The 17,500-nt window shown below is 39.1% G+C and overlaps 1 protein-coding gene and 1 long non-coding RNA gene across 2 annotated transcripts; one reads left to right on the top strand and one right to left on the bottom strand.

Moving 5' to 3' along the window:
- The first annotated feature begins 4 nt into the window (after window positions 1–4).
- On the top strand, window positions 5–15,817 carry LOC141749784 (uncharacterized). Its single transcript, XR_012589479.1, has 3 exons — window positions 5–119; window positions 3,747–4,021; window positions 15,000–15,817. It is a non-coding gene; the product is annotated as an uncharacterized LOC141749784 (long non-coding RNA).
- On the bottom strand, window positions 5,463–6,584 carry LOC141750004 (neuropeptide Y receptor type 6-like). The gene has a single exon (XM_074604391.1). The coding sequence runs from the start codon at window positions 6,582–6,584 to the stop codon at window positions 5,463–5,465; it is 1,122 nt and encodes a 373-aa protein (XP_074460492.1).
- Window positions 15,818–17,500: the final 1,683 nt, after the last annotated feature.

Below are 17,500 nucleotides of genomic sequence, written 5' to 3'. Positions count from 1 at the left end.
GAAGGATCCCAAATACTGGGGCAAAACTTCTGTGTCGTCTCTCTGAAACTCTGATACCCATCCTGGGCGATGGACAGCACGTGCTCTTGCGAGTCTGAAGCCGAGCATCTTCTGATCAGGTAGTGCCGACCCAAGCACGTGTCTAACCTTTCAGCGGGGACGGCAATTTGCATTTCTGTCTTCTAGCCAGCCACCGTTCTTCCACAGACAGGAGTGTACTAATCTGTGAGACATTTTTTTCTTTCAAATTTGGTTAAGATTGGCCAATGTCTTAAATGTTACTGGGGTCAAAAGAACAGAAGCATAATGGTATAAACTTTGTTTCTATAGGAAAGTAGGCTAAAATCGAACTGTGCTTCAAGAGGCATGGAACAGAGCTTGCTAAATAAGAACGATGGCATAAAATAACATATTGTAATTGCATTATATGACCACGTTTCTATAAGTATGTAGTTACCTGCCTTGCCATAACTTCTATGTCTTTCTTATAATCCGGGTAAGACTCAGACACTTCTTAGATGCAGAATTTATCTCCTTGAAAGTCAACTCTAGTGTTTTTCAGAATTTTACCTGTTGCGGTACAGTTTAGTGCAATGTTAATTTACAGTTATGTCAGGGTGAAATGTTCTTGCCTTGCGATTGATGCAGCTGTGATGTAACTTTAAAAAATATCATGCAAGAAATAGAACCTGACTATCATTTGCCACATGTAGTGGATCAGGGCTGGGTAAAATAAAAGCATCTCATCTCCAAGGCTGGAATCTGTCATAGTAATAAGCGTCATTGTTAAATCCCAGAAGTTTTTATTGTATGTGATAAAATATTGATAATGCAGGCAAATGTGGTATGAACATTTTGGCTTAAGCAAGAAAAATCAAAAGTATCTTTCTCCTACTTAGATATCGATGACTTACAACACAGTAGTAGGTGCTGCTTTGGGAGCGGATTCGTACCAACTGGGCTGCAGTGCAGCGCTCACAGGAGCTCTTCCAGTATTTGTGCTGCAGGTAGAATTTCCTGAGGTGCTGAAGGGAAGCTTTCACTCTCACAAATTGCACAGATTATTCAATGTGTCTGCAAAATGTCTAAGAAAACAGTATTCCAACCACGTTGATTATATCTGAGTACAAATCGTAAAGTATCATAGTAAAAAATTGCTCTGCCCTTGAGGCATAAATTCAATTGAAACCTCCCTGTTTTATGATTCTGTCGTTCTCCACCAAAAAGTATGTCAGCTCTTTATATACTTATAAACAGTTCCTTAGCTGTTTATAAGTCCTTCTCTCTTCTGGAAACAGCAAATATCTGATTTTTCACTGATCTTTGTTTATCTAGTAAGTGAACACGTAAAATGCTAAACCAGTTTCCAGAACTGTTTGTGTGAGAACTGTCCTATCAAGATCGTAGGCAGTAAAATTCAGCAGCTTGGCAACGTAGCAGTTTTATACAGGGTAATATTTATTTGTCAGTAGACGGGAGGAATCAAAGTGTTTAAATAACACACAGCAATGGCACTGCTTTTGTCCACACGCATAATTACAGTCAATAATCAATTGAGCTCTCTCTTCAACAGAATCATTTTCACAAAGAATGCCATTTCCCGAGTATCTAACTCTAGTTATATGTGCTTACAGTTAAACCAATCAACCATAAAATACAAACACATGTAAGGAGATATTCATTTACAAAGATATTTATAAATATATTGGTCTGGTCTACATGACTGAACAACTTGAACGAAGCTCTGATGCAGGTTTTTAAAAAAAGCATCACTGCTAAGACTTTGTACATTTGGATAGCATCCTGGAGGTCAGGTTCCCCCTCTAGCTTTCCATAACTAACTCCGTGTTTCTGCTCCCCCGAGGAAGCTCACAGTCCTCCATCAGGTTGCATCAAGTAACAGCAGTTCTGGTGAGCAAGGCTGCTATAATTTTATCTACTTGCCATACCAATGAAATAAGGGAAAACAGAGTTATCAGCATTACCTAACGCAGGGCAACATTTGTCAGTTTAATACTATGACTTGAGGAACAATCTTTAAATATTGCATAATGCACAGTTACACACATCACCATCGCACAGCACATTGGAGTCCCTAATGCTCATGTATTAAAAATAAGCGACTTCTCTTTGTCTGTTCTTATTCCTCTCAAAGTCAGTTCACTCCTATTGACTTGTCTGGCAATTAGACACCAGACCGCGCATAAAGTCAGTGGGTGTAACGAGAGAACATGCAGCATGAAGGACGACGTCTTCAAGACAGTGATGATGCTCTGTTCGGTTAGCAATGATTTTTAAAAGTGCAGCATTAAGAAAAGAGATACTTGATAACGGAACGCTCAGCACAGAAATGGAGCATCAGCACTTGAGTCAAATGAAAGGGTAAGGAAGAAATGACAAGAAATCAAGGCACAAGTAGTATTATTCACATTCGATTCTGAAGCAGTCTCACTGCTCGGAGAGCTTCCACCTGGTAACAAAGAACCCTCTTATGCCGAGATTCAGACTGGAAAAATTGATTGCTTAACTCTGATCAGGATGTCAGGAGTAGGTAACACGTGTTACAAAAAGCCATAGCAACCTTTTTTTTTTTTTTTTAAAAGCTGCTTAATGCCACAGAAATGTACTGCCCAAGCACTTGTAGGGAGAGACAGTAAAGGGAGACCATCCATCGGCATCCCTGGCCTTCTCATAAAGTCACAAGAGTTTCTGCTGGCCCACTGACCACATAATTTAGACTAGTTTTCATTTTGTGGTTGTATTTAAACCACTTGGGGCCGCCTCTGCTGTATAACTAAGCACACTTGGGCATGCCCATGGCATGGGAATACTGCTATGGGAGCCACTTAGGCCAAGTTCACACATGGGAATCTCAGCTGGGCCTGATTCAAACGCTACATACTGTCTGAGATGTTTGCTGCGGCGAGAACTGAGAGTAATCTGAACTGTTGTGTCTAATATTGATAAATCAGAGTATATCGTGAATGTCACGTGCTTGTGAATTGCTTTAAGCACGGGCCCTGAAGCTGTAAAAGTGTGCTTAGATACGAGGAAGATGATAGTAGAGATTTGCGTTCCAAACTTGGAGAGATCCAGCTGATAACCCAGCCTCTAGCAGGTATGCCACCATAATTTGTGAAAATGCTCTGTTCAGTGGATGATCTGACAATATTTGATGATTTCTGTGTGGGTGCTGGAATCTCCAAGAAAAGTGAAAATCCCGGATCCGATTTGCTCTCAGTTAAGCAAGTGAAATGGAGCTAATTAATCACTTTATTACCCTGGAGCCTCACCGGTAGAACAGAGAACCAACTCCATCACCTCCCTTCACAAAGCGTATACCAGCCACTGTGATTACGCACGGCAGGTCAGCAGTATCGCTGACGAGGAGTTGCTGGCTGCTGCTTGGTGAAACGCCTGTTGTGCTGGACAGGCAGATGGTGCCTATCAGCACTAAAGGGAGCCCAGTGACTGAGGCTGGCGTTAATGGAAATAATTAATAGTGAGATACTCTCAACAGCCTGATCATTCACCTTTACTAGGTATTTAGCTGTCTCCTGTTTTTCCTTCTGTGATGCACAAGGCAGGTGTTTAAGTTTTTGGTTATTTATGCACCTTACTTTACATGCATTATATTTGACCGAATTAGAAAAAAATAGTAAATTCTGCCAACACTAATCCATGTCTATCACTCAAATACTTGATTACTATGTCATTAACTCTGCCATTCTTGCTCTTGTGAGTAGTGCTGCCCTCATGACTCCAATGGGATCGGACCCTAATAGGTTTCAAGGAGTCTTTTGGCTCAGCGTGGATCAGGAAGTGCTTAACAATCCAGCGTATCTGCAAGAGCTTGTGAGGATCTTCTCCCAGAGCTCCTCTGATGAGCAGAGTCCTGCAGACGGTTTGCACTAAGGCTGTAGCGACTGAACAAGAGAACTATGACCGGACTGAATCTTGTAAGAACGGCACGACTACGGAAAATGCTGGTCCCTATCCAAGAGAATTTCATAGCCTTAAGGTAAGTTTCATCATAGCTGAATCACCGAGGAGCTGATCGTAATCTGAATGTTAATTCTTTTTGCTTAAGTGGGGCTAAAGTTAGAGAATAAATTACAAGGAATTTTAAGTACAAGGGTTAAAACAAGGGTGATTTTTGGAACCAAAAAAAAAAGGCAGCGCTTTAGCAATACGGGTAATTAATTATATTTAACTTGAACCAGAGAAAGCACGGTGAGTTGTTGGACTAAAGCATTCTAAGTATTGTATTTAAACAGCCCAATATTAAGTGATTATTAATGTCGGCACTGTTGCATGGATGAAGAATATGTTTGGTTATTTTCTTATGGCCAAACTGGAAAGTGTTTTTTAAAATGTTTTAGTTTGAGAAAAGTCGTGTTTGGCATTATGCCTTCAGGCTTCTATGCAATGTCTTACAAAAGAAACTACTTTCAAACATAGTGTGGCCTCTTGCTAGTGCAGAAATGTGGTGAAAGGTATTGCTGAAATTAAAACACAGACCTAATTTTCTACTCAAAGAGGAACCTATAATCTGGATAAGTAGCTAAACCAAAATTTACTATGAATTCATTGTGTGTTTGTTTGATACTGGAGATTCTAAAAGGTCTGTTTTAAGGACCCCAGTAATGATGGTAACAGAGAAAGCAATGATCCATACTGGTGATTTGGAGTAGAATACAATGCTGTTAGGAGAAATGCTAAATATGTATTTGATGTTGAACAGCACCAATCGGAGTGGAATTTGCAGTACATCAAATGGGGCCTGTGTTAGTGCTCATTTAAAAAAAAAAAAAAAAAAAAAAAGAAATTCCAACTCTAGCCTTTTCCATTGTTAAAATGCAATTTCTAGGCTGAACTGGTACTAAACCAAAGCCAACTGCACGCTGGGGCTGAAAGGAAGATGGTGGAGGCTTAGGGCAATGTTAAAGGGCCTACCTGACAGCGTGACGTGCCTATGAACCGTTGTGCAGGTTAACCAGAGATGGGGAGAATGTAGGGCTGGAAAATGAAAAGGCCAAAGAGCGGTCTGTGAGAAGGCTGCTGAAGTTAGGAATGCCATCGGATTCATGGCTTACTTGGGTGAAGCCAGGTGTTTAAGAAGGACAGCCACATCAGTGGCTGAGATGGAAGTATTTTTGTTGGTGCTAAGGTAGCATGCCAGTGACTTGGAAATTGTGGATTAAGAAAGTGAGATGTTAATACTGTTTATAATTCATTATTATTGATTATAATAATAATCTTTGGGACTCCTGGAAGTGGTTTATTAGCATTAGTACCGTCATAAAGTATCTGTTAAGAGTATGCCTATGGGAGCATAATCCTGGTTTTGCTGAACTAAATTTCCAAGACTTCCTCGAAACTCAGTGGTAACAAATCACGACCTACAAAAGGAGGTCATCTACAACAAAATACAAAATTTTGGAAACTGCTGTTGGATTATTTTAGATATCCACAGGGGGATTTTTTAATTTGAGAGATCCCTTAGATGCATCAGTTTGCAGATTTGAAAGGGCAATATTTTCATATTCCTCTTGTGATGCTGAGCATTTGCAGTGGTGAACTAACACTATCAAATCCTTCTGAAAATTCTTGTTGAGAAAGCCATAAAAGATGGGATTGATACACGTTGAGATCATGGCCACAAGGTGGCATATTGTAAATGCCAGGTTATGATTACAGCTCATTAGTGCCTCATAGTTCCAGTCAAAAACAACATTAAATATATTGAGAGGCAACCAGCAAGCTGCAAAAGTCACAACAATTGATATCAACATCATATTAATCCTTTTGTTTTCACTCAGTCTGCTCTCATTCTCTCTCATCCTCTCTATTTTACCATGTCTCCTTCGAAGACATACAAATATCCTGAGATAGCAGATAAAAATAAACCCCAGTGGGAAGCAGTACTGGAACACCAGCAGGCTAGTGGTAAAAATCAGCCGTTCTGTAACGGAGGGCCATGCTTCGATGCAAGCAACCTTGTTCTTGTAGAAATCACTATGGAAAGACAGATGATTGAAGGGTTCGTCAGTTAATTGGTGGAATATTAAAAAAGGAATGGATATTATGAGGGAAAACCCCCAGATGAAAAGAATCCCCCAGTAAGCATGTGAAATACTAGGCTTCCAGCCACGCGGGTTCACAATCAACTGGTATCTCTCAACAGCAATCAGTACGAGTGAGAAAATGGAGACTGTGACAGATATACTTTGTATGAAAGAACTTACTTTACACATAGCTTCCCCAAATATCCAGTAGTCCATTAAGGTATAAGCAACTGTGACAGGAATACACATGATACAGATCAAGACATCCGATAAAGAGAGGTTGGCAATCAAAATGTTGGTAACATTTTGAGCTTCTTTCCGTCTCTTTATTATAATAATCAGGCAAAGATTTCCAAAAAGCCCCACTATTGTAACTAACGTGTAGGCTGTAATAAGCAAGAATTCTGCAAGGAAGGAAGGTTGGCATGTATCAAAGTTCAAAAACTGAGAATAGCTAGTGTTAGAGATGGTTTGGTTAGCCAGAATCTCACTGGGATGCTGAATGGCTTTATCCATCGTGAAGCATCCGCCAACCTATGGACCAAATCTAGTATTACTTAGAAGATATTTTGTGTGGAGGTTTCCAAGGCAATGATTGCTATGAATCTGTCTTTATAGTTGGTGTCCTTGAAGTTTTGAGCAAATCCGATATTAATTATAGCACCAAGAAATCCTGACAGGAAGAGCTGGTGGTTGAATGTTAGTGGTGGTGTAGATATATAAATGATGGAGGTTGATGCTCCTTTTCTGAGGTTCTGTACTGACAGTGTTACAGAATTGTAACTGATGGTGATGTATAAGAAATAGCAGTGATGGCTCTGTTGAAACTTACATGAACATTTTTGTACAAGTCCTCCTTTACCAACTGTGGATAAACTTTGCTTTTCAAAATAAAGTATTTTAAGGTCTGTCCCAGCTGAAGATTTAGCAAGGTTTAAGGAATTCCAATGAGGATAATCTGTTGCTTTTTTATTATCAGAAAAATGAAGAATTGGGTCCTGCCATCACATTGCCAACTTAGCCATCACAATTGTATTTTCTCTAGAACTATAAAGCAATGTGAGCTAATACACAAATCCCTCTGGCTTAATCAAAATGATGTGTGCTTGAGTTTAAGTGATAGTCAATACCTCTAGGAATGACAGCTTTAAAGGAGCTTCCTGTTCTGCTTGTGTGTTAAAGATAGCATGTCCCTTTTCCTCAGTCTTTCACCAAGAAAGGTTGGACCAGATGATCCTTGAGGTCCCTTCCCACCTGGTATTCTATGGTTCTATGAATCTAATCTGAGAAAAATGTAAACCAAACGAAGATCACATCTTAGTTCTACATACAATTATTCCCATATCGGTAGTTGCCAAAGGTTGTCCCATTTCCCTACACACCGTTTGCTGTTGTACAAGTTTGACAAATGATATCCCCAAAATGTTCTGTGGTTAAATACAATATGTACTCAAGAGACACAGAATTGATTCGTCTTTCAGTTCTAACTTAAACAGTTGTCAAGCAAAAATCTGATATTAGTACAATTCTGTTGTTATAAAACAAATATTAATGGGAAGAATTAAGTTCAGCAGAATATCTTGATGGGTTTGAATTTATCATTGAGTTAAAGTTAATCTTAAATCAAAGGCTCGGCAGCTTTCTGGCCAGAAAGAGGCTGTTTCCAACCTGGGAAAGGAAAAAAGAAGGATGTAAGAGTTACTTTGAAAGATGGATAAATATGTTCTACATGTACACCTTTCAAAACTCAGCTCTAACTCAACTCACCTTAATTCCTATTTGAAGTAGGAATTATTGGGAAACTAGTTGGAAGGAGGTCATTCTTCACCCCTAAGTAATAAATACCATAGTGTTGAGAGCCTGTGGAAAAAGGAGGATGAAGCAGCAGTGGAAAATTAAAGAGGATGCACAGAAAGAAGAGATAGGTGGATGTTATATTATTACTAGAAATAATTTGTTTATGTGTAGATTTGTCAACCTTCTTACAGAAATTATTGCCATTATTTAGTCATGAAGGAATAAAAAGTGTTTGGTTGCTTGCATGAGATTAAGCGCCAAATCCGGAGTTAAACTGGCAACTGTGATTCTGTAACTGTTTGCCCCCCGGCCCGCAAAGAATATTCCAGCTAGAGTTATATCCTCAACTACTTTATCCTGATATTTTGGCATGACATTAGTTTGGGTGCTTAAAATTAAGATTCTGAAAAAAACAAAACCCCACCACCTTTGGAGGATCTATAACCACTCTCATTATGATTAAAGTAGACTTTTCAACTAGTGTAGTCAATGTTGGAGTGAGAAGTGGCTGTAGATTTATGTGACTGTGCGTGGCCCTGATATTCCAAATATGGCTTAATTTGTGGTGAGGGGCTAACATTAAGCCCTGTAGTCTCCCTAAATAACTAGCTGGCTTGGTTACAGCTGTGTTGAGGGAATGGCATAGAAACTTGCACAATCACACTGCAAAAGCAAAAGCTTTTGAAATCCAGTGGCTCAGGTAGACTCGGTAGTCCCTCGCAGGTGTCCCTAGTCCAGCAGGTCAGGAACAAGAGCTACGTACCCTACTGTGTGTGCACCAGCTGGCAAAAACTCTTCTCCTAATATGTCCAGGAGAAATGGAAGGGATTCTGAAGCTAGCACAGTCAGACCCTGCAGGAATCAATGATGTGGCTGGGCAACAGCACCTTCAGACAACATATTTCCTGGAATTCACTGTAAACTGCTTTTCCCTGGAGCAGCACTAATGGCCTGGCTGGGTTTACCACACAGAAGGGTGCATGCTGGAAGGGCAAGAGGCCAGGCAGTGGTAATGCTGTCCTGATGAGCTTTACTGCCACCGTAGATGTGTAAGGGTCTAAAGTCTGGCTGCTTTACCCCAAGGGTGATCTTTCCTCTTTGCGCTGCCTCTGGTATTCACCTGACTCGCACAGATCTGAGTCCTGCCCTTTGAGAAAAGACCAGGTGTTAGCAGGGGACCTGGCTTGGAAGCAAGATGCCTTCAAAGACAAGCTCTGCTCTTCCCTGCGTTTTATCTTAGCAGGAGAAACTGTGGGGACTCAGAGGACATGAGGCTGAGCCAGGTTTGTAATATTTTATGCGCTATTTGCTATGCTCCCTTATTTATCCATGGTTGCACAGCACGGTTTGATAGCGAGTGCTGAATGTCCTCTCCCAAGAATTCAGTGTGGGTAGCAGGGCTTCCTTGGCCCTTTCTACCATTAAGGAAAAGTCCCTGTACTGACCTGTACTCACTACATTAGCTTTAGGCACACTGATCATCTACATTGTCCTTTTTTTATGAAAAAGATTAATTTGTTTTCACTGTTTGGTTTGTACTGTAAGTTAAAAAGTTTAGTCCATGTCATTCTGCAAGGCAATTTAAACATTTCCTTGGCAATAAAACAATTACATCTGTCTTCTTTCAACATCTGGAGTATTCACAGCATTAGAAAAATAAGTGACACTGGTACTTACTGCAGCACGTTGAACTATTGCAATACATACAGGCATTTTTTTAAGCTGATAAATATTAACAGAATCAGCATCCTTGAACCACAATTACAGCTGATGTCAGAATTGGATTGAAGTGTTTAATAAGAGAACTAATTACTTCAATCCCTAATCCGTGCATTTTGAAAAAGATTCTCTACCATAGTGAGAGTTTAACTCTGTAAGAAATGATAATCCACTTAGCCTAGTTGTTTCATTCCTCTAGATGCAGAAACATTACTGAAATGCGCATAAACAGAAGAAAGTTAAAAGCATAGTCTAAAAGAAAATCAGTTCTAAAAAAGCTTTCTTTGCTAAGTATTTTCTTACCTATGTTAAAGATGCATAGTCTCATCCCTTCAAAGTGACCAGTAAATGTTTTGGTTGCACACATTGTCTGTTCATTGAGTTCCAAAGTATTGCACGGATAAAATCTGGAGGAAACTTTCCATTCAATTTTAAATATAGGATGTACAGACTACAATAATCCTTTAAAAGATCTATTTCAGTAACTTTTGCCACAGTTTTATCTATTTTCTGACTTCTTACCTCATGAAAAATTCAAGTCATATCCACACTGCCTTTAACAGTTTTCCTTTTTCCTTTTGGAGTTAATTACAAAGCCAGCAAACACATCTCCTTTGTGTATAAAAGAATCCAAAGCAAAGCCATCTGCTGCTAAAGCGATACTTAAAATCTCCTTTCTTCTCTTTCTGAAACAAACCACAGTTCCACAATTTCCAACTGTGACTGAATCCGCCAGTCTGTAGAAAGGCTGCTGCGGAATAAAACAAGCTCTGGAATCCAAGACGAGACGAACAGCAATGAGCAGGGAGGAGAAAGGACCAGTAGTCATGGGGATGGATTTTCTTCCACTGTGCAGCCTCCCTCCGCCCTGTCAGACACCTTATCTCGCAATTTCATTTTCAATTATCTTATCTGTTCTGCAGTGCAAATGTTTTCCCTGTGTTGGATTTCATACATAAACATCTGCAGATGGCTTATTGCTTTTCTAACTGAGGGAGATATGAAAATACAGTAAGCTACTTAGAAAGAGCATGCACACCCTGTTAAATGTATCATTTGCTCTATTGCAATTAAGATCATCTATTTTCATTACAAATTGCTATTTTAGCGTTTACTCCAGCGATATAAAAATATTCCTGAAAAGCAAAGCATGGCACATTACACTGGCATGTCCTGAAAAGGGGCTTTATTATTATTATTACTATTACTGTTTTTCCAGTAAAAGCCCATACCTTTTATAGTCGCTTGTTTATAAAAATTAGCATTCAGTATTTCCCTATTAAATATTTAGAGTGGGTGTTTATGGGACAGGGCAGGAGCTGGTCTTTCTTAGGGTGTGCTCTTTGGTACATTGCTTTTTAAACTCTTGAATCCGTACCTGGGTCCCCTTAACCCCCAGTATCCCAGTCTCTTATGCTGAACCCTCCTGTGGCTCTCCACTACTAGAAAAAGCAAAGGCAAGAAAATAGTCCAGATTTAGAATGTGTTTGCATGGGAGCAGACTTGGGAAACTAATTATGATTCCTGGTTAAATTAAAGAATTAGAAACTTGCAGACAAAACATCTGAGAGAATACTGGCGTCTGTCTTACTGTGTCTGGTTTTTTGGAGAGAATGACTTTGAAAAGCAGTAGGATTTTGGGGATGAGCAAGATTGATGCTGTACCTAGAGTGTAGATTAGAACTAATTATCTGCAAATATTGTTAGTTGTCATACTGTTGTATTTGTAGGTGGAGGGAGCCTCTGAGATCAGCCAGACAAACCTCCTGCTTCTAGTATGTTTGTATCTATTCGCTATGTGTTTGTCCAACCTGTTTTTTAAACATCCATGGTAATCCTAGATTATGTATTCAAGTGCCTAATTTAATGTTAGGAAGATTTCCTTAATGCCTCCACCTAAAATTTCCTTTCCTTTACTTTAGTCCATTGCTTTTTATTCCAAGAGTTCCATGCGAATTCTGAAATTTTAACCAAAATGCTACCATTGAGCAATGTGAATATACTTTTCTAAAATATTTCTAGCACTTGCTGGTTTTCATTATGTCAAAAATACTATAAAAACAAAGCTTTTCCAAAGTACTTCAGAATTTCTGCTTCTGGTTGTAGCGTAGCCCCGGAAGTCAATCAAGACCTAAAAATGAAATGTGCTAGATATGCATCAGAAGAAGCCATAAAAATGCATTATCTGTTTATAAAGGAAATAAGTTGGTAAAATTAAAAGGTGTTCTGATTCTATTCATAAATTTCAAACAAAGGTCAGGTTTCTTATTTACATAGGCTTCTGTTCCTAATATAACTCTGTATGCAGTCCTCCATCCGTGGAAAAACTGGAGTGTTTAACGTGTGAGCCCCTTAGTTTTACAGTCCTATCAATCTGCTGCCTTCCGTGGATTTCATTTTGTTGTAACCTGTTGTGAGTTAGATCACATCCGACATCAGAGGCTCGTGGGTGTAGCTGTTCCCAGCCTATTTATGCCTGATGTCAAAGGTACATATAGTAAGTGGATTTTATGCTGTGTATGAAGGGATCAAGGTATATTGTTTTCAGCCAAATGCTGTAGCATCTGTTTGCAAAAAAGGTTAATGGGTAGCAGAATTGTATTTACTTTCTATTAATGATCATGTTATTTCTAAATTGCTGAATATTAAGTGATGGGAAAATAGCCTTTATCAGTAGACTTTGATAACTAACTGGAAGGCAGGACAGCAGCTGTAGTGAGAAGCAAACTTTATATGTAACCTGATAACAAAAAGTTAAAATATATTGCAGATAAGACTGCATTAGCTTGCCAATGGCAAGTGTAAATTTAGTAACTCTGCCTTTGTGGGATTTCAGCAGTTCAGAGATGACTCTATGTTGTAGCAAGTGGTACGTGTTTTGATATGATTTTTAAATAATTTTAGTAGCAATTTCTGTCTCAGTTTGCAAAACAAACAAAGGCACAAGAAACCTCAAAACAATTAGTGTGCCGATTCTTGCTATACTGAATGCCAATCATTATACTGATTATCACCTCATCACAATCATTCCAATAAAAGCCTGGTCCTAAAAGCTTTCCAGGTATGATACCCATATTGAAATCAATTGGAACATCTTTTCCAAACATCTGGTTATCCAGCAGCTAGAGGCATGACCTCAGCTTGCGGAAACGTTCCCAAGCTAGTTTGAACCCAGGCAGCAATTAACCCTTACAAGCACCAGAGCTCAGGGCGCGATCATCTGAACCAGCCAGCTCAGCTAAACGAGCTCCACGTCTATGAAGTGCAGTCTCGTCTTGATTACAGGGCATGCGATTACTCTGGCTCCCAGGCTACGGCATACAGACCATGGGCAGTGTGGAAAACCAGGCTAAGTGATTAGGTGCCATAATAAACACTTTTTCAAACTTTAAGTTTGTAATATCGTCTGTTGCGTTGGCAACAACCTGTTGGTGAAAAATTCTCTAGCACATAAATCCTTTGAGCTCACCTTTTGCTTTGGCGTTTACATGATTCCTTGCCCAGCAGGAATCTTTGCTGATGGCTGACCGCTCTAAGCTTTTGCTTTTGCTTTTTTGCCGAGTTCCTTCTCCCATGTAGCTGCGCAGCAGCCCTTGCTCCTACCTGGTGCCAGCCCCCTTCTTCAGAAAGCCAGATTTAGAAGAGACGTACACATAGGATTTCTCAGCTTCCTAGGTGAAAGAGTTCTTTAATAGCAGTTTAGCCAAGAGCTGGGTCAGTGAGCTGTAATATCCCTGAAGGATCTGGAATATTTCTTCCTGATACTCATAAGTATTATTCTTTATAGCACTTCAAAGAGGCACAGAGAAATAAGCAAGTATAATTGGAAATCTCTTAGGTTAGTGTCAGATGTGCCGGTTAATGTCAGGAAAGTAAGATAATATGCTATGATGGAGGAAGACCACAGTCCCTGTACGTTTTCCTGTTTCATGGAGAGATCAACAACCTAATAAGGTATCTTCAGCAAATAGGTTATAATTTGACCAAACTAGCAACATCTGAAAATCAGATGCGCTGTAAATTTTTCTCCAAAGATCATGCAGCTAAAGAAGGATTGATGAATCCTGCAAGTTGGAGCACTGCCCCACAATTCAGAATTTTTTTCCTAATTGGAAAAAACTATCACAAAAATCACTCAGTTTAATATCTGGAGTTTAGGTTCCACTCCATTGTATTGCGTAGCTCTAGAGAATAGCTTTGCAATATCCTTGACGCTTCATTCTGGTCCGTACCTCTCAATTAGGTCATGCCTAGAATGAAAAGTCAACTGTTTTAAAATCTGCCTTAACTTTAAATGAGTTACTTATAATAGCATATTCATTTTTTAAAATTATGTCATGCCGTGAACTTTCGGCTAATTTCTGGACCTTATTCAGTTGGCACACAATTGAGATGGAGATTGATATACTCTCTGGCTGGAAGGTTAGCATCTTTATTTTTTGGGTCAGCCAAGTTACTTTTCTTCCTGAAAAAGAGATAAGATATGTGAGCAATTGTAATAGGAGTGTCACTGCATTAATTCATGTTTTATAATAGTTTCCACTTTCCAAATCCTGATTCAATCCTTTGTAGCTTTCTAGAACTTCTCCAGCTGATCTTTTCCAAGAGTAATCTCTGCCAAAAAAAAGAATTATTTCAATAGCTCACAGATTTTGGGGCAATATAATCATTTGTATCTCTATTTTTTTTTTCCATTCTGCAGTCTTTTTATAACAACACTGTCAGCATCAAACCCTGCTGTTCTCATGCCATGACATCTTTCACTGTCCTAATTGTTAATTAAGAAATACTTACATAATCAAAAGGGTTTTTTCCTGTTAATCTCAGTCTGTTTTGATTTTCCTGCATGTTTCAAACTGTAATAAGAGTTTTGATTTTCTCAATTCAAAATATTAATTATCAATGGCTATTTTGTGTCTAGAAAAGCCTCACTTTTATACACCTAATATATAAGTATATATAACATACAGCTAATTTCAGGCAGGTACATATTGAACTTCATAGCATAACTCCTCCTGCTGTTTTCAAGCAAAGCTAAATGTGAGTCATGCAAAAGCACCACAAAAAAACACCCTACAGAGGTTCCGTGGAAGAAATAGACAGGGCCTAGGAAGAGCTAATGGGGAAAAAAGCTAGTAGACTTTAATTTTAACGGGAAAATACATAAAGAAAGATTTGCAGATGAAAAAGATCAGAGCATGACTGAGATTGCTGCTGGCTCCAGGTTTTCCTTTGGCAAAACTTATGATCCTAGTCTGTCTCGGACTCAGATAAAGATCTGCCCTTTTACATCTGTCGCAGCAGTGCTAGAATCTTTGATCCTTGGCAAGAACCTTGACTTTTCAGACTGTATTTTGCTGTCTTACTTTCATCCCATCGCTCCAAATTATGACCAGCTCTTCTATAAACTTTTAGGAAAGAGAAGAAAGGAAATCATCAATTATGACAGAAGAGTGAAAAGATGAAAGAGGAAGAGAGAAACCGAGCTTCAGAGGGAAGAGGAGGGAGGGCAGGATTTAAGGAAAAATGGTAATGCAAGTCCAAAGAAAAGGATGCAAATTCAATTCTCTGATGACTTTCCACTTCACCCCTCACAAAGGTGTGTTTCTCACTTTCAGCGCACTCCTCTTACAAAGGACTCAGGGAGGATTTTGTTCAGTAGGATGAACTTTTGATACTACTTACTGAAGAAATAGTTCCTGTGGGTTATTCTGTTGTTACCTTTTTATCTGAAGAATATCTTATTTTGCATTAGGCAAATAAAAGAGAGGGGTAGTGTTTTATTCCCCATCTGAATTTGCGCAGGGTAGGAATTTTTATCATGAAGAGTGTCATGTTCAAACTTCAGGTAGGCAAAAGACTATCTAGTTTCCGCTCAGTGCATTTTAATCAATCTTTTTCAATGAAAGCCCTCTCCCAACCAGCGCTAATTCATGATAGTTTCAAAAGTAAGATCACAGATTTGATGTTTATGCAGGTTGAAGTACAAACAGCAGAACAGGGCAAAAGATATATCTTTTGCCAAAAAAGCCAGAGCTCTCTCAAGGACAGTTGTATCTCTTTTAAGAAATTCTTCACACTCATAGCTAAAGCAAGGGGCCAGGATGGGGAGGTTTGTGGTGTCTTCCTGTGAACTGCAACATTACTCTCTGCCTGGGGTGTTGATTTGAGTAGGAGTGGGGCTTCTGAAAGTCTAATAATATCTCTTTGATTAGATTAAAATTCCTCACATGAATGTGTGTGGTTCTCCGAGTGATCTGGGAAATTACGGTTGAATCCCCTTTATTCCCAACTGTTTCCACCTCTGCACATTTAGAAAATCAGGATGAAATCTGTCTGTAGGCAGGATGATGTTACTACAGTCTTCAAGGAGTGTAATGTCAATGCAGAACTAATTCAGTGAACAAGCGGTATGAAGGAATCCTTTTGCTTTCAGAATGCTTTCAGACCGTGGAAAGATAAAACCAGACTGAAAGCTAGAGGATTGCACTCATAAAAAAAAAATACAGTTGATACACTCAAATTGTTTTTAAAAAATGAATCAACACCTATTGACTATGGAAGCCAACCACAGTGATATAAACGAGATTGAAGAGGTTGAAACAAATTAAAAGGATATGACTCTGTGTTTATACGAGGGTTTACATAATCAAAATATTTATAAGAGCTACTTTTGACTTCCTAATGTCTTTCTGTTGCCCCTGATGCTCTTTTCCAAAACTTCATCATTCCTTTTCTGTCTTAGAAGTTTGGACCCATTAAACAGCATGACAGAAGTATATTTCTTTAGTGACAAAAATTGCTATAAAGATTTCTTAATAATTTATTTTGTATCAGCTTCTACTTAGAATACATGGTAACATAGGAAGCCTAGTGCTGGAAAGGGACTGTTGAAATTCCTGTTTTACGATCTCTTAAGCAGTGATGCCCTCCTGTGGACTCTAGGTAGTATACTTTCTACTGGAATAACTGGAATGTTTTGTGCATGAAAATAATACGGTTTTCCTTCCTTCTAATATATAATATAATGTAATGTAATATCAATATAATACATTATTATATATAATATAATAATACATACTATTATATATAGAATAATATAGTAATGTATAGAAAGTATAATAATATATAATCCTTCTAACTAAAATATCCCATGAGGACATTTAATACAGTGCGTTATTTGGCCAGTGCCTCTGGTTTGAGACATGCATTTTCTTTAGGTGATGATACAAGTGGAGCTTATACCTGTGTTAGAAACTTAAACTGCTTATACAATGAATTTTTATTCTGTAGGTTGTTCTCTGAATTGAAGCAATTTAATGCTGCGACTGCTCTGTCAGGAGGGGAAAAGTATGTATTTCTTTTTAATGGTGTTTGCCTTTTAAATATATAGGACAATATTATGCATTTACTTGCATATAGTTAAAAGCCGTTTAAAAATATGGTGGGGAGACTGCTGTAGCTGTTGGAGTGTTGACTGTTTTAGCAGACCTGTCACATCTCATGTGCACGGTGAGACTCGTGCTTTGGCTCTGTGCGTACACCGCTGCGGTACCTGTGTCTCTCATGTCTGCAGCGGCTCATGCAGCCAGAGGAAAAGGCACATTTAAGGAACTCGTGGGAATGTTCATAACAAGTGACCTGGTGCACTGATCGGGTGACTGGATGCTTCACCAGGCGTGAATCTGACAGGAATTGGAGAGGTCTGGTCGGAGTCTCCACGGCGTCTCAGGTGACCTGCGAGGTCTGTGGGATACGCAGGAGGAATGAACGTTTAGCTGTCTAGGAAACCCTGCATCACCGGAGCCAGCTGGTACGTCAGGGCACGTGTACGTTTGCAGTGTGCCTGGCCCTTTCAATGTGGGGACTGAACTCTGAAAACGTGATTTAGAGCGAATACGTGAACTGCTCAAGGT

Source organism: Larus michahellis, chromosome 11 (genome assembly GCF_964199755.1).
Source record: "Larus michahellis chromosome 11, bLarMic1.1, whole genome shotgun sequence".
Lineage (NCBI taxonomy): Eukaryota > Metazoa > Chordata > Aves > Charadriiformes > Laridae > Larus > Larus michahellis.
This window is presented reverse-complemented; position numbering and strand designations above follow the sequence as displayed.